Source organism: Cibotium barometz, chromosome 44 (assembly GCF_041138505.1).
Source record: "Cibotium barometz isolate CiBa-2024 chromosome 44, ASM4113850v1, whole genome shotgun sequence".
Lineage (NCBI taxonomy): Eukaryota > Viridiplantae > Streptophyta > Polypodiopsida > Cyatheales > Cibotiaceae > Cibotium > Cibotium barometz.
Window position 1 is genome coordinate 12,364,898 of NC_141089.1, and position 24,858 is coordinate 12,389,755.

The 24,858-nt window shown below is 43.3% G+C and overlaps 1 protein-coding gene across 1 annotated transcript; it reads right to left on the reverse strand.

Moving 5' to 3' along the window:
* Nucleotides 1-336: 336 nt before the first annotated feature.
* Nucleotides 337-24,546, reverse strand: LOC147612971 (uncharacterized). Its single transcript, XM_086782246.1, has 11 exons — nucleotides 24,354-24,546; nucleotides 23,316-23,380; nucleotides 23,031-23,145; nucleotides 18,360-18,458; nucleotides 18,117-18,182; nucleotides 17,858-17,974; nucleotides 17,481-17,555; nucleotides 7,272-7,374; nucleotides 7,095-7,142; nucleotides 1,110-1,231; nucleotides 337-1,010 (listed from the first exon to the last, which is right to left on the reverse strand). Exons 1-11 carry the CDS (start codon nucleotides 24,462-24,464, stop codon nucleotides 909-911), a joined length of 1,023 nt encoding a protein of 340 aa, XP_086638372.1. The 5' UTR covers nucleotides 24,465-24,546; the 3' UTR covers nucleotides 337-908.
* Nucleotides 24,547-24,858: the final 312 nt, after the last annotated feature.

Genomic DNA, 24,858 nt, shown 5'->3' on the forward strand with positions numbered 1-24,858 from the left:
GTGTGTGTTCAAGCCTTGGCTATATACACGGCATGTGGGAAAGGTGGGCACTGATAGTTGTCAGATGAACTCCCCAAACCCTGAGGCGAACTCCAGAATCCCTAGGCAAAGACGGTGCTTGTTGGGAAGCGGAGAGTGGTTGGTGGGTGGGGTGCTTGCTAGAAAGCGGCGGCGCTGAAGGAGCGAGCTGAGGGCGATGGACCAAGCAGGGGCTCTAGAGAGGAGTGCTCGTAGTTGTGTTTCACTAAGACACCTTCGCCATGGTACCTCAATTCATGCAAGTATGAACTTCCTCACCCTACATTACATACATATACATAATTAGTGCTACATCACTTTTATATAAAGCTTCAAAGAAATTAAAACCAAGTGATTCTTATCTTACATTATGTGAGTCAAACCCCTTTGAGTTTATATGGCAACAATGCTCCTCAATGTGCAACTAGTTTGCTTTAACACATTCTTATACAAATAAAAATTATAGGAGTGCATTGCCCTCTTAATATCCACCTACTCTTCTGCACTTGCTGACTGAGATCTCTGAATTGCCTGTTTCTTTAACCTCAGAGAACTCCAAGAAAGAAAGGCCATCTTGTGCAGGCTTCTTCTTCATCTTGATCCACAGAGAGTATGTGAGCAGTCAGCAAAACTGAATTATCCCACCAATATATTGCAGGAATGTGAAGCTGATCATATGATTCCGTTTGCTTAGCTTGAGTTGCCATTGTTTGCATGCCATTATGGCAACGCAATTACTAAAAGCCTCTCACAAGGACTGGGCACTTCACACATTAGCTAGTAGCCAGGTCCATGGTTTTGCCATTGATTATCTTGCTTGCAACTATAATCCCTCTCAAAGCATTGGTGTTACAGAAACGATGCACAAGCTATGAAAAAGAACAAACTCCTCAAGTAGCCGAGTCTTGAAAAGCTTCTACCAAGGCTCGCGCTCGTGCTTCAATTTCTTTCAAATACTCGACTACAATCCTTTGCTGGTACGAGCCACTCTCCTGCATTTGGAACACACCTAATGATTCTTTCACGAATACTCAAATGAGCAAAAGGATGCAGATTTTTGAAAACTGAGCAAAAAGTCAATGTCTTCTCACAGTTCGCATGGTGACACGTTCAACCCTCTTTTTGATGACTTCATACAACTCTTCTGGCTCTATTTGACCCCCTCCATAAACCATGCCAGTCCTCAATAAATCCCCCCATCTTTCTTCATCAGCTGCCAAAAAGAAACATTTAAATGTGGCATGTTAGGTACTCCTGCTGGAGAATGTTCTCAAAGATGTATGAACAATAAATAATTATGTTTTTGGAAGCCCTTTCTTGCACACGTGTATTGGTCCCAAGGTTCATTAATCTTATGGAAAATATCTTTTATGTTTTATGTTCTTTTGAATCGTGGATATTGCACATATGTTTTTACAGTGAAGAAATTAAGTCTCCAAGTGCTGTTAATAGTTGAACATTTATTCCCATTTTTAGGTTCCTTTCTGCTATAACATTAAGCGCAATATCAATACCTAAGTGAATCGGAGCCTCACAAGTGGTATCAGAAAAGTGTCGCTATTTGGGAATTTGAAGCATAGTTGCATGGAACGGGAAACGAGACTGAGAACAGGAGTCTAGTACAGAACGGGAACGGGAACGGGATAGGGTAGGGAACATGAACGGGTATGGAACGTAATGATGTCAAAATACATACACAATCATGACAAAATAAGAATGGGAACGAAGGAACGGAAATGGGAATGACACAGAATGGGAACGGTGTTTCTGAGTTCCATATGGCCAGAACGACCATTTCTTGTGACTATGATTTAGAGTATTGGGGACAAAGACTTGAGACTTAGAGTGAAGAGAGACTCATTTTGGGGTATAATTAAGCTCAATGTTAACACCCTTGTTGGTAGATTGGACTAACAAAACTCTACGATTAAGAGTTTAATTGAACGAAGGAAAGATTAAAACAGAACTTACGTCCAGTGAAAAGAACCACTTCTAGGATTTCATTAAGTGGGGAGGTAATCAAGGGCTAGAGAACATACAAGAAGACGGTTACAAGGACAATCTTGAGCAAGCGGACTCAAGGGATAAATCTCATTCCAGACAAGAAGGGAGCAACCTTAAAAAATAAGAAGAGAGAAGGACAAGGTATGCACCTTAATGAAACCATGATGGGAAATCAAGTCAGGAAAAACTTTGATAGATTTGTTCAACTCCAAGGAAATAGAAGGGAAGACCCAGTTGATATGGCTATTAGACAAGTATTTAAGAGGATTAGACTTTTAGAGTTTGATGAGGCCAGGAAAACTGGCAAAGAAACCAAAGCTTGGATCGAAGCTTTGAATTAAGAAAATTTGGACAAAGTGGGAAAGGCCAAAGTGGCAGTTTTGCAACTCAAGGGATCTACCAAACTTTGGTGGAAATAGGTATTGGCTAGCAAGAAGAGTAGGTCCAATAACTTGGGCAGAGTTTAAGGAATTTGCTGAGAAGCAGCACTTTCCTCCCAAATACAAGATGTAGAAGATGGAGTTTTCAAATCTCAAGCAAGAAGGCAAGATAATAGAAGAACATAGAGATCAATACTTGGGAGTTTCAAAATATGCTCCAAAATTTGATGCTAGAGCTCTAACAAGCAAGTTTGTAGAGATCAATTCTTGGAGTTTCAAAAATATGCTCCAGAATTTGATGATAGAGATCTAACAAGCAAGTTTGTGGAGAACTTGGATGATAATATCATGGTTTATGTAAGGGGAAGTACTACTATTAGACTTCCATGATGAAGCAAAGAAAACTTTGAGAAAATACATGTAACTCAACATCAGAAACAAGATAAAGGGTCAGCTGGGGGTTTCAACAAGAACAAGAACTCGGATAAACAAGGGAATCAACTGGGAAACTTTAGAAGAGGCAATCAACAACCCGTGACTCAAGGCAATAAAGGTGGATTTCACAGAAGGAACCAACCCCCAAGACCACAACAAAACCAGGCAGGCAACCAAAAGATGCCGTGACTTTCCACTATATCAAGAAGGCACCTTTTCCTAAGCTGGATCTCAAGGAGATAAAGGCCAAGTTATTCAGGTGGAAAATCCTACAATAGAGGAGCAAGAGGGTGAAGAAGGAGCAAAATCCTAACTCACCTATGCATGTTTTTACTTTTGTTGAATCACGAGTCAAATCAGGAAAGGCATATACACAAGCTTCAATCATTAAGACAACAGGTAATATTATGGGTCAAAAATGTGAGTTTTTGATAGATTCACTAATTCATATATCCAAAGTTGATAGGCCGTAGAGTTAGCTAGTGGAAGGAAAACCTCCACTAGTGGTATGCTCCCCTCTAAACTTCAAGTTAGGTGTCCACTAATCCTCCGAATTCAAAGTGTCAACTTGGGTAAGTATGACTACATACTGGGGATGCATCAGTTGACCAAGACCAAAGCCATTAGAAAAAGAAGAAAACCCTCACTATGTGAAGCTGCTATTAGAGGAATATGCCGATGTTTTCTCAGCAAGAATACACTGAATTGAAGCAACAACTAGATGACTTACTGAAAAAGGGATTCGTTAGACCAAGCCTTTCACATGGGGTGCTCCTGTCCTCTTCCAAAAGAAGAAGGATGGAACCTACTGTCTACATGTCCACCATTGAGGGTTATACAAGCAAACAATTAAGAGCAAGTATCCCTTGCCACACAGATGTACTTGTTGGTCCAGTTATCCAAGGCAAAAGTCTTTTCTAAGATTGATCTTCCGTTCGGATACGTATACATGCCCTTTGGAGAGAGGGGGGCCAAAATGTGCAGCATCCTCAGCCAAATTTGTTGCGCCTGTGGACAGTCCCATAGGCAATGTCTCTGTGTCTCGAATGGGTGGCCACATTGGACGCAGGCCGACGGAAGGCCACTGTAGACAAGCAAGGTGCCAACTGCAAAGCCCCTGTGGGCAACCAGCCACTCGAAAGTCGAGATCTTGCATGCCTGTCGGCTATCCCAGAGCCTGGTCCAAAAATCCTCCAGGAACTCCTGTGAGAGTCCCTGTAGCCGCCAATGCTCCGATGCAGCTGGAGAGACCATCCTCCTCGCAGTCAAAATATGCCTCCCCAGCCACACAATGTACTGGAAAAAGGTGATCTCTGTGGCCTTGGGGGACGCATAAGGATCCTGCCACTCGTACTCGCCAGGGTCCCACTAGAGCCGGGCCAAGAGGCGCGCAACATATGCCCATATGCGCCAATCAGAGTCCACATCTGCAGGGTCTGGATCAATATGCCACTTCCGAGAAGCGGCGGCCACTACCCGTATCCTCTGAAAGATGCACTCTGCAACCAAAGGCGACTCCGCCTCCACTCTCTGAAGTCTGCCCTCATCCTGTATCTCATAGTAGAGGCATCTACCATCCTCAGTGCAAGCTCTGACAGCAATCAGGATCTCCAACTGTGGAGATAGGTCTCGTCTAGTAGGTCCTTTGAGATTGCAAATTAGGGAAAGTCTTAAAGACTTCGGATCTTTTCACTTAATTAAAGGGGGGATTCAAATGAAAGTAAAGATGTGTGGGATATGGTGCAAGTCTCATCATGTTTGTAAATGTGAGTGCATCATCCTACTTGACAACCTAAGAGACAAGAATCCAAACAAACCTAAGCCTTCCTACCTCTCCAAGACTAAGAGAAGGAAATGTGAATTTTTAGTCTCTTTACAGAACAAGTCTCCCGAGCTCCCTTGATGCCTAGAGCTTGGGACTCCTCTTGAACCTGGAATTAAGGAAGAGGAAGCCAACCAAGAAGAGCTCAAAGCAGGGAACTTTGCAGTATGTTGTGGAAAAGAGCTATGGTTGGTCCAACCATTTCATTAATGGTTTTGGACATGATGATCTAGAAGTGGGATGGGGACCCCTCCAAGATCCCTGAAATAAAGTGTGTTTCTTCTTGGAAAGGATTTCTTAGAGGAAGCCAACCGAGAAAAGCTCAAAGCAGGGAACTTTGCAAGCAGTATGTTGTGGAAAAGAGCTATGGTTGGTCCAACCATTTCATTAAGGTTTTGGGCATGATGATCTAGAAGTGGCATGTGGACCCCTCCAAGATTCCCAAAATAAAGTGTTTGTTTCTTCTTAGAAAGGATTGCTTGTTGTAATAACACTATGAAGCATGGTATGGTCTTCTTTTGATTTATGCATAATAAGAGGCTATGAGGAGTCATTTGTGGACCCCACTGTGGTGGTTGGCCGACACACTACTGTGGTAGGTGTTTAACTTCTGCAGAAGTTCCTTACTCTGCCAAGTTGAGATGGGACCCCACTGCAGTGGCAGTTCCTAGCATGTCAGTGCGATGCATGTTGACTTCTGAGGGAAACATAGTTGCACCTCTTTGCAGGGATGGTGTAACCTAGATCCTACGGGGTCATGACACAAGTTACCACTGTGGTGGGAAACATGGGTAGGTGCTTACAGGTCCTACTGGAGCTCGGAGATGGTTAGAAGGTTATGAGCTCTTGCGGGAGAATGTCCCCAAAGATGAATGAACAATAAATGATTATGTTTTTGAGAGCCCTTTCTTGCACGTGTATTAGTCTGATGGTGCATTGATCTTATGGAAAATGTTTTATGTTCTTTTAAATTATGGATATTGCACATATATTTTAAAGTAAAGAAACAAGTGGTGTTAAAAGTTGAAATTTTTTATTATTTCCATTTTCCAGTTCCTTTCCACTGTGAAGTAGAGTACATTATCAATACCTAAATGAAACAAAGCCTCACATGTGATCAGCCAAGAAACTTTTAGTAACATTACTTCACAAGTGCCTACAAGACATCGTAGTACGTCATGAAGTATGCACATTGGCATGTGATGTAAAACTATGCTTAAAATGTAAGAAAGAAAGAGAAAGGCAAGAAATGCAGAGAGACAAAGGCCAACTAGTAGAAAAAAGGTGTAAAGAGTGATGGTAGGATGGACTGATAAGCCAATAGGTGCACACCGTGCCGTTAGAGACCCTATAGTGTGCACGCGAAGTAAGGTGTGCCTCTTGAATATAGCCACTCAGATGATGCGAACCCACAATGAGAACCTCTAGATCAAGTTGAAGTGTAGCAGCATGCTCTCTCCAAATCATGGTCATATATCATGTATAATTATCAGTGGGCGCCTGGTTTGGATCTGAGATGTTGGTTTCAGTCTCAAACCAAATTCCACCGGGTGGTCACAGAGATGTGCTATAGGTCTACACAGTGCACACCCAAATCACATCTTGGAATATCCTGGGACTAGCTGGCCATTTCTCAAAAACACAGAAGGAGGTGATGACTTCCACTGATTGGTTGGAGGTATGCTTGGCTCTCAACATTTAACTCTCAGCCATCTATTCTCAAGAAGGAAGAGGCGAAAACAGGAAAAGATTGCAAAATATATCTCTCCTGGGATAAGTAACATTATTGGCCTTGGATCTAATAGTAGATAAGACATCTAAAAGGTAGTGCTCCTCTGTCTCTACCTTCTCAACCTTACAAAGCTTTTGAATGCTGCAGGATAATCTATGACTATGTTGCCTTATAGTCTTGTCTCTCCTCTTAAAAGACTCTAATCTGGCTTACAGCCATTGTGTATGAGACACGTATCTCCTCAATCTTCTCAGCCCACTCCAAACTGGTCAAGGACTAAAGCGGCCACTTTGTTTTTCAGTGCGCTCACACACACACACACACATGGCTTTATGGGTGCAGGCATCCCTCAGAGAAAGTACTATATGCAGCTAGGATAGGGAAGAAGCATGCTACTCGACTCAAACATTGTACCAGATACAAAGACTCACATCACAGAAGTGCATTGAGTAGTAGGTCTATGGTTACATGTGGGTATTACTCCTGGCTCTGTGCATAACTCTGGCACTTCTAGTGGTGCATATGCCATCTGTATCAACTACATGCTTATCCTCAGCTCTTAATCTCCAAAACTGCACCTGCGGCTTTCCTGTATAGCTTCCACTTCTCTTTTATTTGGGTTTTCGCCTGTCTTACACTCATACATGTCACAAGTGTTTTCACCCACAAATAGCAAGAAACAAGGTCGAAGGCCCAAGAATACCTGAAATGATTGATTCCAAAAACTCCTCTGCCTTATCTACTTGCCCATCTAGTTACATGATACAAAAACAAGAGCGTGAGCAGGCCACAAAATCTTGTCATAAGTTATAGCTATAAATTAAATTATACACGCAACCTCGATGAAATGATGGATCTTGAGCAGATCTGCATATCTCACCTTTGACTACATAGCTTCTTTTCAACAAAATTTGAGCAGCATATAGCTGTAATACTTTCTGAAGAATGGCTACAAGTCCAGGTTTGTCCCCATCTTCCTTGGCCTGTGATAAGATGTATCTCCATCAAAACATTGTTTACTAAGGATCAAAAGCTCTCTCCTGAATTTGTACGCCAAATGTGGCCTCTTCTTGGTGTAGCATACGCCAAGCTAGGACCGTGTGAAACAACAAGGCCTTCTTTAAACCTGAGATTAGTGAGTCTTTAGCGATCCTTTAAACAACATACATGAATCTGAAAGATGTAGTCGAGACGACACCAGATGGGGTCCCAAATTACCCTCACAAAGGGGTCATGGCATACAAAAAAATATCCTCAAAAGTGTCATGTGCACAGTGTGTATCTATCGTGTGCTACACGCACGCAAGACTAGCTTCGAGGTTTGGGGAAGCTTGGAGCTAGGCAAGCTGATTGGCGAGCTGAGTTAGGGATAGACTAACGGGCAGGCACCCAAGTATGGACGGGCGGGCACCCAAGTGTGGACGCCCGATGACCGGCCAAGAGCTTATAAAAGGGTGGCCAAGGTTAGTCATTAGTCATATAGAGTCTCGCCAGATTTGTGAGAGCTCTATGGTCTGGAGCCTGGATCTAGTGCAGACGTGCACCTACTTTACGCAGCCGAGGCCAGCAGCAGTCTCGAGGCCCGTGAGGATAGCTTCGTGGCGGTATGGGACGTCGCGAGATAGAGATTGGTCGGTACGTCAACCTAGTTAGCTCAGCTCGTGGCTCGGTGGGGACAGCCAAGACTGTGGGCTTGCCCACGGCTGTCGTGGTTGGGAGGTGAGTCAAGCCTGCACCCCCTTCTTGTTTATTTGTTTGTTTGCAGGTTTCGAGTCTCGAACCAGGAGCGTTCTACGGGGAGCTCCTTTGGGGGTTTTGACAGTGGTATCAGAGCGTGCCTCGTGAACAAGCAAGTCGGTAGGTAGAGAAGATGAGGTCGAAGAGAGGTATGTGTTCAAGAAGCTTGCTGTTTTATTTAAGCATGCTGCTGTTTTTTCAGATAGTATGTGCTTTTTCATCAAAGAAACCCGTGATGAGGGTGTAGGTAGATGGTAGGGTTGTTTTGCTTTGCAAGAAGAAGGCTGAAGATGCTTGTGCAATCACATGAACAACTCGAGTGAGAAAACAGAAAAAAAAAAAGCATGTTCGTTTTTTTTGTTTGAACGAGAGAGAGAAAGCGTGAGATGTGGTCGTGGTCGATCGGGTGCTGGTCAAGTACTGCTGGTCGGATACACGCGTTGCTACCGGCTATTGTAGGCGAAGGCATGTAGGCAGCCAGGCCTACACTGGCAGCCAGGCCTACGCAGGCTTGTGGCCAGGCCTACGCAGGGGCCACGCCTACGCAAGCAGGCAGGCGTAGGCAGACACGAAAGCGCCGGCAGCCACGGTCACCTGAGCGCAGGCGTCGCCGGCAGAACGAAAGCACTGGCAACACGGTCGGCGACGGCCACAGTGCAGGTGTGACGACAACAGACAGGCCGGCAGCGATAAATCCAAGAGGGAAGAGAAAAAAAAACCAGAAAAGCATTGAAACACCGATTTGGGCTGTTTCGTTTTTTTCAAATTAAACTTTTTTTTTAAGAGTTTAAAAGCCCTCTCTAAGGTTTAAAGGTGTGTTTTTTTTAAGAAACTAGAATATATATATATATATATATATTTATATATTTATATATTTATATTTATATTTATTTATTTATTTATTTATTTAAATTCTTTTTTTTTTTAACACAAAAGCAAAAGCTCAAGTTGCTTTTGGGGAAGGTTATATAAACCCCTTAAGTGGGCTTCTTGCCACACATCTCTCAAGTTTTCAAGCTCTCAAGCTCTCAAGTTCTCTCGCACTTTTATTGTGCAAAGATCGAAATTTCTCTCCACTTGCCCTCTTCAAGATGTCGACCCAAGAATCGGAGTTGGAGCCCATTGTCGAACACGAAGGCTTGCCGACTACGGAAAATACCGATGCCAATCTTTTTGACGATTATGTATCAAAATCTGATTTCCAAGAGTTCAAAGTAGCTCTCGAAGCTTCTTCTTCAAAACGTCAGGCACAAATCGCCGCCCAGATGCAGGCTTTGCAGAACTCCATCTCTCTCTTGACCACTACCCTCTCTACTCTTTCGGGTATGGATACCTTGGCCTCTGCTTTAGGCCCCAACATTACTCCGGAACCGTTTGGGGGGGGCGAGCAAAAGCAACGTACCAAGGAGATCATGGACACTTGGCTACATAAGTGGCAGGTCCATTTTCAGTTTCATCCATATGATGATGGAAAAAAGATCCAGTTAGTAGCAGGTTTCCTCTCACGCAAAGCTTTGCTTTGGTGGAAGGAACTCAACCCTAAGCCGACTTGGGCACAATTTGAAGACGTCTTCAAGAAGGAATTCCTCAAGAAAGAGGATAATTATGATGTTGTTGCCCGCTTTACAGCTTTGACCATGACCTCGCAGCACCTCACTTATCCCACTCCTCTTTTGGGGTTCTTCGTAGCTGGTTTGCCAAAGTCATACCGTTTACAAGTTAAAAATAACAAATGCAAAACATTGGACGAAGCCATTCATTCAGCTCGTATCTATGATGATACAATGGTCTCTTCCAAGTCTAAACCCATTACCGAGCAGGGGAACAAGCATAAAAGAAAGTTCTCCGCACCTATGGCTAACACGACTGAAGGAAAGTCTTTGGACCAACCTTCGAAGAATTCAAGTTCAACACCAGCGAAGAAGAAACGACTCCTTAAGGCTTTAAAGCTCAAGAGGGAGGGACGTTGTTTTATCTGCAAAGAAAAAGGATACATGTGTAACGAGTGCCCGAAGCAAAAGGGTGCAAAGACCAACGCAGGACCCAAGCCAAAAGCAGCTAACCAGTTGTCTTTGACAGGTACGTCAGTTACTGTACTTTCTCGCCCTAGTTCATGTTCTGATTATTTGTTTAACTCTAAAATTTTTGGCTTGCATGATCTTCTCCGAGTTTATAGAGAAGTGAATGGCCATAGAATCCACATTCTTCTAGACCCTAGCTGCTCACACAATTTTGTTAACTACAAACTTGTGCAGAAATTGAGTCTTGATACTACACCCAACGATCATACCTATGAGGTACGTCTACCTGCGGGAAGGCAAGTATGGAATTGAAAGGTGGAGATGTTACCAATCCGGATTCAGGGCTACAAAGATACTTTAGAATACTATGTTATGCACCTAGAAAATGTAGACTTGTTATTAGGGATTGAGTGGTTTAAGACTCTTCAAGTCCAGATAGATTGGTCTAGTCATATTTTTTCTTTTCAGCATAGGAACACCCAGTATAGTATTTTAGGTGATTGTATACATCCCTCTCAGGGACCTCTTGTAAATACAGTTGATTTTGGAAATATAATGGATTCTTCTTTGTATACCGCATTGTGTATTGATTCCACTTTCTTCATTTCTCATACCTTCATGGATATCAATGAATTAAGTGTGTTTGAAAGCAAAGAATTACAGAAGATACTTGATTCGTTTCAAGATGTATTTCCTAAGGAACTGCCATCGGGTTTACCACCTGAAAGGGCAATAGATCATCGTATTGATTTGATCCCTGGTGCTCATCCTGACAATATTCCACCTTACAGGATGAGCCAAGCTGAGGAAGATGAGTTGGCTAAACAACTCGAAGATTATTTGAGGATGGGCCAGATCCGTCCAAGTAAATCACCTTGGGGTGCACCTGTGTTGCTTAGGAGAAAGAAGGACAACACCTGGAGAATGTGTATAGATTACAAGAGATTGAACAAGCTGACAATTAAGAACCATTATCCTGTCCCTAGATCAGATGACCTGATTGACCGGTTTAGCAAGAGCGAAATATTTCACGAAGATAGATTTATGTACTGGCTATCACCAGATACGTATTCATGAAAGGCATGTCGAAAGAACCGCCTTTTGGACTAGGTATGGCCATTACGAGTTTCTCGTATTACCTTTTGGGTTAACCAATGCTCCAGCCACTTTCCAGCAAATGATGAACGATCTTTTTCGTGAACATTTAGGGAAATTTGTGGTGGTGTTCCTGGATGACATTTTGATATACAATTGTATTCTTGAGGATCATGTTAGACACCTCACGATTGTCTTATCTATTTTAAGATAGAATCGACTATATGCTAAGTTAAGTAAATGTGAGTTTTTTATCACGGACATCATTTACTTGGGACACAAGATCACTAGAGATGGATTGAGCATTGACTATGACCGAGTTCAGAAGGTTCTGGACTGGCCTATACCGCGAACAGTGAAACAACTTCGTTCTTTTCTCGGTTTTGTTGCTTTTCTTCGAAAATCTGTGCGGGAGTACTCGCAGCTCACACTACTGATGACCGACTTATTGAAAGGTCATGGACGTAAGTCAAATCAGCCTATCACTTGAAATAACGATTTGGATATGGCCTTTAGACTTTCGAAAGATAAAGTCAAGGAAGCACCTATCTTAGCATTACCCGATCCTAGTCGGCCTTATGTTCTTGAAACTGATGCCAGTGACTATGCCATCGGGGCTGCTCTATTTCAAGATGGTAGACCTGTTGCTTTTGAAAGTAAAAAAGCTAGACGACACTCAATCTCGTTGGCCAACCCTTGAGAAAGAGCTTTATGCTGTGATTCATGCTCTCAAGGTTTGGAGACATTATTTATATGGCTCCAAGTTTGTGGTATTGACTGATCATCAGTCAATCAAGTATGTGGGTGATGCGGATGATTTGCAAGGAAGGAAAGCTCGTTGGCTGAGTTAATGCAAGATTTTGATTTTGAGATTCGTTATCGAAAAGGGTCCATGAACAGTGTTGCAGATGCACTTAGTCGAATTAGAGAGGTGAATACTTTGTCGTTCACCGAGATTTCTACCGACTTATTTCAGTCATTGAGAGGGTTTTGCAGGACTGATAGTTATTTTGATCCATTTTGGCAGAAGATCCCGGACGGGAGCTCATTGATTGACCAAGACTCGATGACTAAGCAACCTACCATTCAAGCTACACGAGGCCAGTGGGATGATTCGGAATGGTTAACTATTCCGTAATGACAAAATTTGTGTACCACAAATCCCAGACATTCGGTCCAAGATTCTTAAGGAGTGTCACGACGCCCCTTCTGCTGGACACCCTGGGGTACACAGGACACTATCATTAGTGAAACACACTTTTTATTGGCCAAAGATGAAAGGGTATGTAGAAGATTATGTTCTCAAGTGTCAAGTTTGTCAAGCAAAAAAAGCTGAACGCTTTAGACAGGCTGGGTTGTTGCATCCTTTGTAAATCCCAGGTAATAAATGGGAAAGTATTTCCATGGATTTTATTACCGGATTGCCAAGAACACATCAAGGCCACGATTCTATTTGGGTTGTGGTAGATCGCTTGACAAAAATGGCTAGATTTTTACTGACCCGAAAGACTATTACAGCTACGTAATTAGCATGGCAGTTTATCGAGCAATTGTTTAGACTGTACGGGTTACCGCAGGACATAGTCAGTGATGATAGGGACTCTAAGTTTACGAGTGATTTTTGGAAACTTGTTTTTGAGAAGTTGGAAACAACTTTGAATTTGAGTTCCTCAGATCATCCTCAATATGATGGCCACACTGAAAGAGTGAATCACATTTTGGAGGATATGCTTCGCGCATATGTATCCAAAAGACAGAGTTCATGGGAGGATTATCTTCCTATGTTAGAATTTGCATATAACAGTACTAAGCATATGAGTACAGGTTTTAGTCCTTTCATGCTTATGTATGGTTTTCAACCTAGATCACCTGTTTCAGTAGGATTCTCAAGACTTCAGCATGATGCAGCACGTAATTTTTTGCAAGATATGCAAGAAATGTTACAAGTTGCGAAGGAATCTATTAGAAGTGCTCAAGACCGAGACAGATTTTATTCTAATAGACATCGTTCACCCAGAGAGTTCTCTGAAGGAACGATGGTGTATTTGCGAGTTCCGAAAGATTCCGGGACTTTACGGACAAGTCAATCTCTGAAATTATCCCCTAGATATTGTGGACCATTTCTTATTACACGACGGATTGGTTCAGTTGCATATGAACTGGATTTGCCTTCTCGTGTGAAAGTTCATCCTGTATTTCATGTCAGTAGACTTAAGGAAGTACTGGGTGGAACAGACCAGTTAGTTACTCCTCAAGAAATCATAGATGTCGAGGACATGACATTTGTTCCACACGAACCTGAAAAGATTCTTGGATTTCGTGAAAGAAGATTGCGTAATACGCTTATTACGGAATACAAGATCAAGTGGAAGGATTGTGTTGAGGACAACACTACATGGGAGACATTGACTACTCTTCAGAGAGATTAACCTGGCTTCTTAGTGAGCTCAGGAGTGAGCTCTTAGAGAAAGGGGAGTATGTCATGTGCACAGTGTGTATCTACCGTGTGCTACACACACGCAAGACTAGCTTCGAGGTTTGGGGAAGCTTGGAGCTAGGCAAGCTTATTGGCTAGCTGAGTTAGGGATAGACTAACGAGCAGGCACCCAAGTATGGACGGGCAGGCGTCCAAGTATGGACGCCCGATGAGCGGCCAAGAGCCTATAAAAGGGTGGCCAAGGTTAGTCATTAGTCATATAGAGTCTCGCGAGATTTGTGAGAGCTCTATGGTCTGGAGCCTCGATCTAGTGCAGACATGCACCTGCTTTACGCAGCCGAGGCCGGCAGCAGTCTCGAGGCCCGCGAGGGTAGCTTCGTGGCGGTATGGGACGTCGCGAGGTAGAGATTGGTCGGTACGTCAACCTAGTTAGCTCAGCTCGTGGCTCGGTGGGAACAGCCAAGACTGTGGGCTTGCCCATGGCTATCGTGGTTGGGAGGTGAGTCAAGCCTGCACCCCCTTCTTGTTTATTTGTTTGTTTGCAGGTTTCGAGTCTCGAGCCAGGAGCGTTCTGCGGGGAGATCCTTTGGGGGTTTTGACAAAAAGGTACTACTTCTATACATGATTCTTGCACTATTGATGAGCTAGTTTGTCACTGTGTACCACAGTGCATGGGTACCCCAGTGACATTCCCTCTTGCTTAGCTTGGCGGCAGGTTCATGGCTTTGAGGTAGTCCGCTAATTATTGTGGATACTCGAGGAAGAATTCTTCATCTAGCCAAACGGCTTCATGGGTCCCTCGATCTTTGAACTTGGTATAAAATTGGCGAAGTCGTCGTCCAGAACCATGCTTCCAACGATGTAGAAGGATCTGTTCGAGATCTACCACTTCTACTTCATCAACCATTTCTGGATGCTGCTCTTCTGGAACATTTTGCAATGAAGGTCCAGTATAAGGCTTTAACCAAGAGACGTGGAAGACGTTGTGCATCGTCCAACTGTCCAACTACATGGCGACATCACTTATCTTCTTTATGATGGGAAAAGAACCAAAACTCCTGAATGACAACTTTGGACAACCGTTGCCCACTTACTTGAGTCTTCGCTTCATGATCCTCAAGTATACCCATTCACCTTCTTTGAAGTTGATGTCTCTCCTTGACTTATTTGCATGTCTGGTGTAAGCCTCCTAAGCTTTGGTAAGACGCTCTTTGACTGACTCAATGATGGCTGAAAAAGTATCTGATATCTTGGTAGCTTCCAAGGAAGGAGATATCATCCGCGTGAGAAGGGATGAAAAACTTCAACCAAAGGTTGCCTCGTACGGAGTTCTGCCAACATTGGATGAGAGTGTGTCATTGAGAATCACCTGCACCAACGGGAGATGAAGCTCCCACTTCGACTACTGATCATGGTAGTACGCTTTACGCACATCAAAAGCCAACTGATTGTAAATCTTTGTTTGGCCATCGGTCTGGGGATGGAATGCACTGGACAATTGCAATTTGGTACCAAAGAACAAAGCTCACCAGAAGTGAGATGTAAACTTTGGATCCCGATCTAAAGTAATGGTCCGTGGCAACCCACATAATGGATACCAATCTCAAAGAAAGAGCCGGGCTATATCTTCTATTGTGGCCGTCTGTTTGCATGGTATAAGCATACAAAATTTACTGAATCTGTCAACTACGTCATACGCTAAGTATGCCAAGATCCAGTAGATACAGAAAGTGGTCCAACGAAATCCATCAAAATGTCCTGAAACAGACCCTCGGTGTGTGACAAAACAGGCCCAAAAGGGGCAGCAAAAAGGGCCCAAGAAGGCCCTCTATATTGACCTTTCAAAGGCCTAAAAAGGCCTTTTCTCCAGGTCGGTTGGGCTGACCGACAGGGCCAGCCAACCTGCCCTTTTTTGGGGAGCCAGCACTACATAAACACTGCCCCTCCTCCATCGTACACAGATCATTGCGCATCAGTGCTCCACACCATACTGCAGCCGGCCTGCTCCCACAGTATTTCAGCATCGGCATTTTGCTCCTGCGCAGCCACAGCAATCCTCTGGCAGCTGCCCAGCCCTGCTCCTGCAGATCCAGCGACGCCCTGCTCCATCCAACATACCGCAATGCGAAGACCTGTTACACAGCATCCAGCCTTCGGTACTCTGCCCCCTGCGCAGCATACATCAGTGCCCAGGTCAGCACAGTACCTCCATCGACATCATACTTGCGTTTTGCAGGCCCTGATCAGCACCCTGTCTACATCACTCGGAGTGCCACCGCAATCCCCGACATGAGCCTTCGTCATCGACCGTGCTCTTGGTCCAACTTGCTTCATTGCCGGTCTACTTCTCAAGGTCACTTCATCAGTGTCTCACCCATAGGCCCTCTTGTGCTGGATTACATTCACCATTATACATATATTCATTCATCCATTTCATGATGTGTTGATTTGCTCTGATCTCTCACATATCAGGTTCTTTCGTCCTTTTGCCCTCACATGGTATCAGAGCTATCATGAGCAAAGGAACCAAAGACCTTCAGAGCACACAGCATGGATCAACTACCCGCGATTCCGGAGGATCAGCCTTTGTCACCAGAAGTTGATTCTCCTTACTCAAATCAAGACCACAAGGAGGATGGGACTTCTTACTCATTGGAGAGCCCCATTCGAGGTTTGACATTGGGAGTCGACCAGCGTGTCGACACCTACTCACCTTCTACACCTTTGCCATCTCGAATTTCCTCTCTGAGCATACCAGACTTCGCTTCTAGAGGGGGTACACAAGAACAGCGACACCTGTTGGCCCCAAAGCTTGGCGCCCCTTTTGGTATTTCTTTATTCACATTCAATGGAAGAGTTTAACTGAATACATCATGGCCACTCATGGCTTATACATATGCATGTCCAAACTACCAGTCCTCTGGACCTCTTAGCATAGAGTTTCACACAGCCCTATGCCCCAAAACACCACACTGTTATTCACCTCTAATCAGCCAAGATAGTACATTCATGAGGCCTTGAATACGCATCTAACTGGCCCATGCACATAGCCAGAAACACAGCCATACATCAGCCCGTAAACTCTTCCCAAACCAATGTGCTCGTCGGTGGTTGGTGGGTGTGAGTGGGTGCGTGCGCTAGTGGGCCTGCAAGTGCATTGTGTGTGTGGCGTACGGGTGTGTACAATTGAATATACAGTCAGATATAATTCATGTTCAATTTCCTTGCAAGGTGGGTTGTTCATAGGGATGGTTCTCATATTCTAATGCAGGAGAGAGACTACTGGTGTGCTCAATGTCAGCTCTGTTCATCACTTTGAAGATCATTCAACTTGTCTAACTCACATCGAGACTCAAGAGAGAAAAAAGAGGGATCACTGAAGGAAAAAGAAATAAAAAGGAAAAGGCTGCTTAGGCTCAAAGGATTCCATCCTTCGGAGAGTATAAGTAATATTTTATGAGATCTCTTTGCGCATTGTCTACGGATGATCTCGGTAATGGTCCATGTTTAGCTTCCTCTTATGCATTCTTTGGATCTTGGGCCACCTTAATGATGCTGGCATATCAGATGTCTAAACTTGAATATGTCCTGGTAACCATGGCATGCTCTATCTCCTTGATTGAGCATGTTTGGTCCTCTAACAAACCAGCCTTACGTCAAGAAGGAAAAGGCCATCAGCCACTTGAAAACACCAAATACAGCAAATGCCATCAGGAACAATCACATATTACAGCTAAACAAGAGATGTTTGATGTGTAACAACTTGGCTCCAATACCAGAACCTCAGTAGAAGACTCACTTGTCGCATTTGTGCACTAACTTCTGAAAGGAAGCTCTCATCCAGAAAGCCCTGCTGCTCTTTCCGCTCCAACTCCTGATATTTTAACAGGAACTTTCATAAGTTTGGCTAAGATAAACATGCAGAGAAGCAACACACATGTGCATGCGCCCCCCTGCTCACCTGTCACTGCACATGTGTACGCAAAATGCACACATGCATCATTGGCTAAAAATACATACAACCATTTGTGCATGATAATAAAATTTAATATCATTTGCTTTTGCAATCAGCAAACGCATGATGATGAAGTCCTTGTCATGGGCATTTATGCCATAATCCTCAAATACTCACCTTAAACATAATTTTACTTGTCAAAAGAATACCCAGATTCTAACCTTTTTCATGTCTGTGATCCCATTTGGATCTTGAGGAGGCCACACGATCTCTTCATCTTGCAGGATGATTGGTTTTAAGATGGACTTCAGAATATCTGTAGATGATTCTATCTTTTCCTGGAAAGGCAAACTGCTACAAGCATAAGGAAGTGAAACTGACCAACAAGTTTTAACAGTAGAACTGATTCCCTGGCCCAGAAAAATGTAGCACACTTTAGCCTGAGGACTAATTTGATAGGTCTAGTCTGGAAAAAAATACCTCTGCCTTGCGTATGACACGTTCAACCAAAGTCATTATTGAGGCTGCAAGCTCCTCATAGTTTCTCTATACATATCACCAGATTAAACATGCAATTGGCATTTTATATAGAAGATCAACAAATGTAAAATCAATAGATGGGCCACTTGGAGCTCTCGTTGATCAGAACCATTTTAACGGTTTCTTGGGATTGCAAGCTGTAGCAAGTACTTGGACATCGTAGGTAACATTTTGCAGTCTTACCTTATCATCGTTTGAACCACAAAGATCTGCTCTAGCTGCCAATCGCATCCAAAATGGAGTATCAAAAGACAGTACATTTTTAGCCACAAGTTCTGGAAGCTGTAAATGCACTTTCCAGGTTCCCGAATTCAGATCTCTCTCTCTCTCTCTCTCTCTCTCTCTCTCTCTCTCTCTCTATACACACACACACACACACACACACACACATATATATATATATATTCCATGGACTCATTGTACTCTTTTGGTCTCATAGTCCCATTGGACCTTTTGAAGACAAAAATCTCTCTCTCCCCCAGAGTTTTATTTTTTTTTCAGTTTTATGCCTCTTTGGCATCGATACCCAGAGTGGAATGTAAATGGATGTACCTGATCTGTCCCATAGGTCGGATTCGGCCTCCCGTGGACGTTAATATAACTTTCTCTCTCTCTCTCTCTCTCTCTCTCTCTCCCCCCCCCACACCCCCCCCCCAAAAAATAAAACACACTTTCCATGTCACCATGGAACTGCAATGGCAAATGCTTCACAAATCACACATCTCTCTCTCTCTCTCTCTCTCTCTCTCTCTCTCTCTCTCTATCACTGAGCACCATCTGATACTCAGAGATACCACATACATTGTACATGGTTTTGTCTCTTAGGCCAGTTCTCTTTGGCCTAAGAGAGACGTTAATACAATCTTTCTTTCTCTCTCTCTCCACACACACACCCCCCCCCAAAAAAAAAAAAAAAAAAAAAAAAAAAAAAAAAAAAACTTTCCATGTCACTATGGAATTGCAATGGCAAATTTTGGTTTGCATTGGGCGATTTCGAAACCTTTGAGGGTTACGATATTCCCTTCTCCACAAAAACTCACCAAAGCCCACACCAAGGGTTACGAACATGTATATGAGGATGGGTCAAAGGCTCAAGAGGGGTGGCCATGCTTCACAAATCACACTCAAAGCATGATGCTCTCAAATTTCAATGGTGCCAAGAACTGCACATGCTGGGTACTTAGGGATCAGTTACATAGGTATGTATTCATAGTGGTATACTAATCCCTCCCAAGTAGAAGTCAACATACTCCAAAGAAATCTCTAAGCTGGAATCAGGAATCCCATATCATGCCTTGTATAAGGACATGGAAGAATCTCCTTTTGCAAGGAAGAGAGATTACAGTGTACACATAGGGGAATTCCATGCACGCATAGAAAAGAGACAACCAGAGATGCTCGACTTTGAAGAGGATGCATTGATTTTCCATACGATGATGCCATATGAGATGGACACATGAGCCAACTAAGATATTACATGAGAAACAGTTTATTGCAATGGGTACAATACATGGCTTGCTCATAGTACATGGAATGGCATGCTGGCCTACATCCTCTGGCTCCACTTGCCTTATTGGGTCCCCCACCATGATCATCGGGACACCTCAATTTCATGTCCTCCCTCTCTCAAGTTAGAAATTGACCATTGTCACCTTTATTCTAGCCTCAAATAACATAAGCTACAACATCGACTGCGGCTTTGTTGCTCATGCATGCATGAAATATTGAGAAGCAATAGCTCCCTGCTGAATCTGTGCCCGCACATCTCCCCCCCCCCCTCTTCCCAACCACCACACACACGCACACACATGGGCATTCATGCCCCTTCGTTTCCGAGTGCCCTGCTCCTCCCACCATCATCCATCTCTCTCGTGTTCGCCATTCCTCCCCTTTGCCCCCTTTTAGCTGCATGACCCCTTCACTCACTCCTGCTCTGCCTCACTTTTGCTCTCTTACCCATTTCGAGCACTCCACCCCCCAACCCACACCATTGTCTTCTTCCCCTTTCCACTGCCATGCTTCTTGGACCTTAACCCAGTCCCGTACCACCTCATACAATCCGTCCCCCTGTGGTCTTGTCCTCTGCTGTATCACCTGCCTCTTCCTTCTCGACTGCCCCTGGTCGATACCTATTCCTAATCAGCAATTGGATGGTTTTTGCCCCCCCCTTCTTCGGGGGACTCCCATGGCAGCCGCTCCATCTTGCTCCATCTTCCCCGACTCAAGGCCAGTCTCATTTTTATGGAATTCTCCCAAAGATTTTGTAATCAGCACAAGTTTGTTGTTTGTATCTTGGAAGAATCTCATTGCCTGACTCAGGATTCCAAAGGAAGCCACAAAACTTTGTAAATTCAAAAAAAAAACTTCTGGTGATAAAATACCAGGAGAAGAAAAAAGGGCAGGGATGGGGGGGGGGGGGGGGGGTAATATGGTGTGTTTGTGGGGGGGTGGGGCAGTGTGGTGTACAATGGACACATAGCATTGTGTGGATCAATTATGTGATATTATGCGATGAATATGTGAATGACTAAGCAAAAACCGTCAACATGTGCCCGTTACAGAATCCTTACTCTTCTTCTTATTGACAGTTGGAAAAGAAAGCCTCATCACCATTGTTGCAACTCTACTTCCACATTTCCTCATCTCAAAGTAGAGATCTCGAAGTAGAGAGCTGAACTCGTCAAAGGTGAGAGTCATTGGCTTGACACCAGCATTCAGCAATGTGACAAAACTGTCATATTTAACTCGTAATATACTGAGGTAGCAGCACCCTCATGCCTGCACTCAAGGATTGTGAATTCCGATGAAGAGCACCTCCACCGCTTTCACGTTACTTAGCTTCTCTTGCCGAAGCTAATTTTCAAGAGTATAATTCCTTAATGGATTTGTGGTCTCATACTGACTCTGACTCTGTAGCGTAGCCCGAGCTGCTTCAGCAGCTATAGAGACATGATGAACCATGGTCAACTCACTATCTTCCACACTAGTGTTGATAGTGAAAAGAGCACCTACATTAGTTTGTTTCCAAGCCAAAACACCGTTGGAAACCAGTGGTACTGGAGGTTCTTGTGTATCAACCACTGATGAAGGATGAACATCAACACCAATGATTGTATCCAAAAGCTCAAAGGAGGACAAGATATCCTTCAGCGTGGACTTCCATTGAGGATAATTGGTGCCATTGAGTTTTTTATTAGCAGTGAGTAATGGTGGTGGGCAGGGCCTTCAGAAAGAGGTCATTTCTCCTACTCTTTTGTTAAACAACTACTAGCGAAGAAGTTTTGATAACATGTAAGATAATACGATGTAGGGTGAATGCAGGCAATACTCACAAGAGATAGAATCTTTTGTAGCACTAAACTTAAACTCAAATTGCACAGTAAAAGAGATGAAGTACAATATTTTATTGCTGATGCGATACATGGCTAAGCTCCACACCCATGTGCTTATGTGAAGGGAGCTTCAATGGCTGGTCTAGACCTGTTAAGATGGGAGGTTGTATGCTCCTAGAATCTAGGATGTAATAGATAGTAACACAGGTTGGACTATGACTATGTACATAGCTTGTGTGAACAGCATTTGGTACGCAGGGAGTTACTCTATGGTCACTATATGGTAAATACAGACTCGGTACGACATGACCATTCAACGTACAAATAATGCTAGTCACAAGGGCCCCACGATCTTGCCACACCTTCCAAACCCATCAGGAACCATCTGGGCAGTGGGTGTCTATTTGAGACCCACAACCATTAGACATAGTATTCATAAGTGAAATCTACCAACCCATGTAAGGACTGCCATAAAGATAACAGTGCACTCTAGCATGTAACCTATTTGCCAGTATGCCAACTCCATCTAAGCCGTCTCTACACCATCTAGCCTCCTAGGCCACCATCCCATGTGGATACGAAGACACCACGTGCCCGGGCCATTCAACCATGGCTACTCCTCAAAATGGGGACTGTACATACATGGGTTAGCTAGTGCCTAGACATCACATTGTGAGTGTGGAGCATTGATATCCAACAGAGAATTCCAAACATAGGAGACATGGATACTTTGTAGAGAATGGGACCTAGGGAAGCCCCATGCATTATAAAAGCAGGAGCTGAATACAGTCATTGGAGGTGGCATTTTGCTAATACATATTCATAGAACATGGATACATCCAGAGACTCTCCCTTCCACAATGAGCTTGTACCAAGACCACTTTCTCAGGTGGTTTATCCATACACCAGGATACCTAGGTATTCGTATGTCACACAGACACTAGATTGAGGCTGGAGAGAGAGGTGGCGCCAATGTGAGAGTGCGCGTATGCAGGGTGTGAGATGTTTAGGAGATTGAGACAGAAGAGCACCGCATCCTTCAAAGTCCACCATACTACGTGATCAAGGGTTGATTTTTCTGTTTATTGGGAGAGGGGTTTGGTCCTTTTGCCCAAGTCATTGAGTATGATAGGGATGAGAATGTATCCAGGCCATGCATTGGATCAAAGGTCATCTTTCTTCTTCTTTATGATGCTGCTGTGGTTCCCCTGACTCATTCTATGAAGGATGCTCAGAAATCAGCAGCTGTCCTGGAGTAGGTTATATACGTGAGTTCTCCTTAAGGAAAATTGGGAAATCAAGGACTTTCTATAAAAGTGAAAGGCATAGGAAAATTAATGGACACTTACTGGATGCGAGCAAAGCAAAACTCCTACACTTTTTCGCTTATGATCAGTGTTCAAGGCCCGATCATGTTCCATTGATTCACAAAATGTTGACCATGACAAGACGACTAAACAGTTTCAAGTATGGACAGCTTTGAGTGAAACAAAAAGAGAAACCATAAGCCTTTGTAGCATACGTTTCGAAGATTAGCTTGGCGCAGCTCGTCAATAAACTTGTCGAGCTCAACCGTGGTTTGAAAAGCCTTTTCGGCATTTGAATTCTCAGCACATATGGGATGCCCCCTGTATATTCTGAGGCAAGAAGAACAGTTAAAAATATTGCATGTTCATGAACAAAAATGCAACAGGTAGAGTCCAACATATATTGGAGCCGGCAATAACATGTATATTCTAAGTGATCTGCGGTGCAACTGATGTGCACACCTGTTTTTGAAAAATTTACATGAACTAGAAAAGCGTACCTTTTTCTTTGGGAAACATTTAGTACAGGAGAAGCTCGATGCACAGTACGGAACGCTTGTCCTCCCTAGACCACAGTTTCCAGAAAGCTCCATCAGGGAAACAATAGGGGACACATACAAAATATGGTAGGGTCATAGAGATGAGAAGTCTTGACTTCATGTCTACCCACACACAATATCATCAACCATCAACTCCCATCATACAGAGTCATACTATGAGCTATTAAGCAATGCCAACCATCAATTTCAAGATGCATATCATCCTATGTGCCAACATACCCCTGATGCATCCACCCTGACAGGGCTGTAATGGCAGAGCATGCACACTAGCACGAGTAAGGCAAGCATTCATGCATAGAGGCATATCCACATGGAATGTGTTGATTTTATCCACCATGATCTAGGGTGTGAGATCCATGAGGCAATAGTGTCAAAACTTAAGCTTACCCCTTTACCCGCACTCGGACGCAAGCCCCTTCACTTGGAACCCTAGTACTAGACATAAGACCTTATCTTCTGTTGACCAACCGAGCTACCTCCTTAACGTGGAGTACTTGGGAGTCAGGCAAACCTGCACTCATGGGTTCCTCCTCCAACATGGGTCTTCAAACTTATAGCCAAAGCCTTTTCCCTCTTTTCTACAGCATAACAGCATTGGCCTCAACTTCCATATCAAACACATGGGACCGGGCTTCCTTTCGGATTGTCAGGCACGAAGGACCCGCATGATATAATGCCCACCATGATATTTCTACCTATAAATGCACATATGCTAAATAGTATCCTTTAAGTGCAGCATCATAAAGTTTCCACCATACTGCACATACAAACATGGTTGTATCCTGAAAGTGCACCCATGCACCATAATATCTCTACCCATAGATGCATAAAAGATGATGAGATCCCTAGTCATAGTATGTGCACGTCATTGAAGCATGATAGATGCCCACACAACATGATATGCCCACTCACATGAATATACTTGAAGTCTGATATAATGTGCAAGAATTGTAAAGATGAAAATGGCCAGAAATTTACCTGCGAAGACACGCGGACAAGTAGTGGTGTAATTCTTGGGTGAAATGAGCGCGCAGTCGTGGAGATAGCAAGCGGGAGAGAGGCAACTCCGGCAGCTGCTGCCATGGCCATGCATGCAGCTGTATTGGCTGATCGACTCACAATAGCTCTATCCTAATTCCTCTGCCTTATATTTTTATTAATGAAGAATTCTAATAGGCTAATTTTTCTTGTGTGTGTAAAGGGGAAATTTATATTTTTTTGAAAAAAAAAATTGCACAAATTTTTATTAAAATAAGAAGGTGATTACAAATTGCTTTTTATCTTGTGAATATATATATATATATTTATTTATTTATTTATTTATTTATAATTATTTATTTATTTATTTATATTCGTGAATAAGAGATAGAGAAATAAGAGTTTATTCGAAATTTTCAAATTTTTTAATTGCACACATTTTCTATCTTCTCTTAAACTTTGAAGTAAATATTTATATATTGATATATTGATATCAAAGAGATTA

Excerpts from the sequence above, each read along its gene's own strand:
- LOC147612971 (XM_086782246.1), bottom strand. The coding sequence starts at position 24,464 with ATGGCCATGGCAGCAGCTGCCGGAGTTGCCTCTCTCCCGCTTGCTATC. Across the intron at positions 18,459-23,030 it reads GCCAAGCTAATCTTCGAAAC|CTTCCAGAACTTGTGGCTAA; the intron begins GTATGCTACAAA and ends GTGCATTTACAG. Across the intron at positions 1,232-7,094 it reads TTTGGAATCAATCATTTCAG|CTGATGAAGAAAGATGGGGG; the intron begins GTATTCTTGGGC and ends TCTTTTTGGCAG.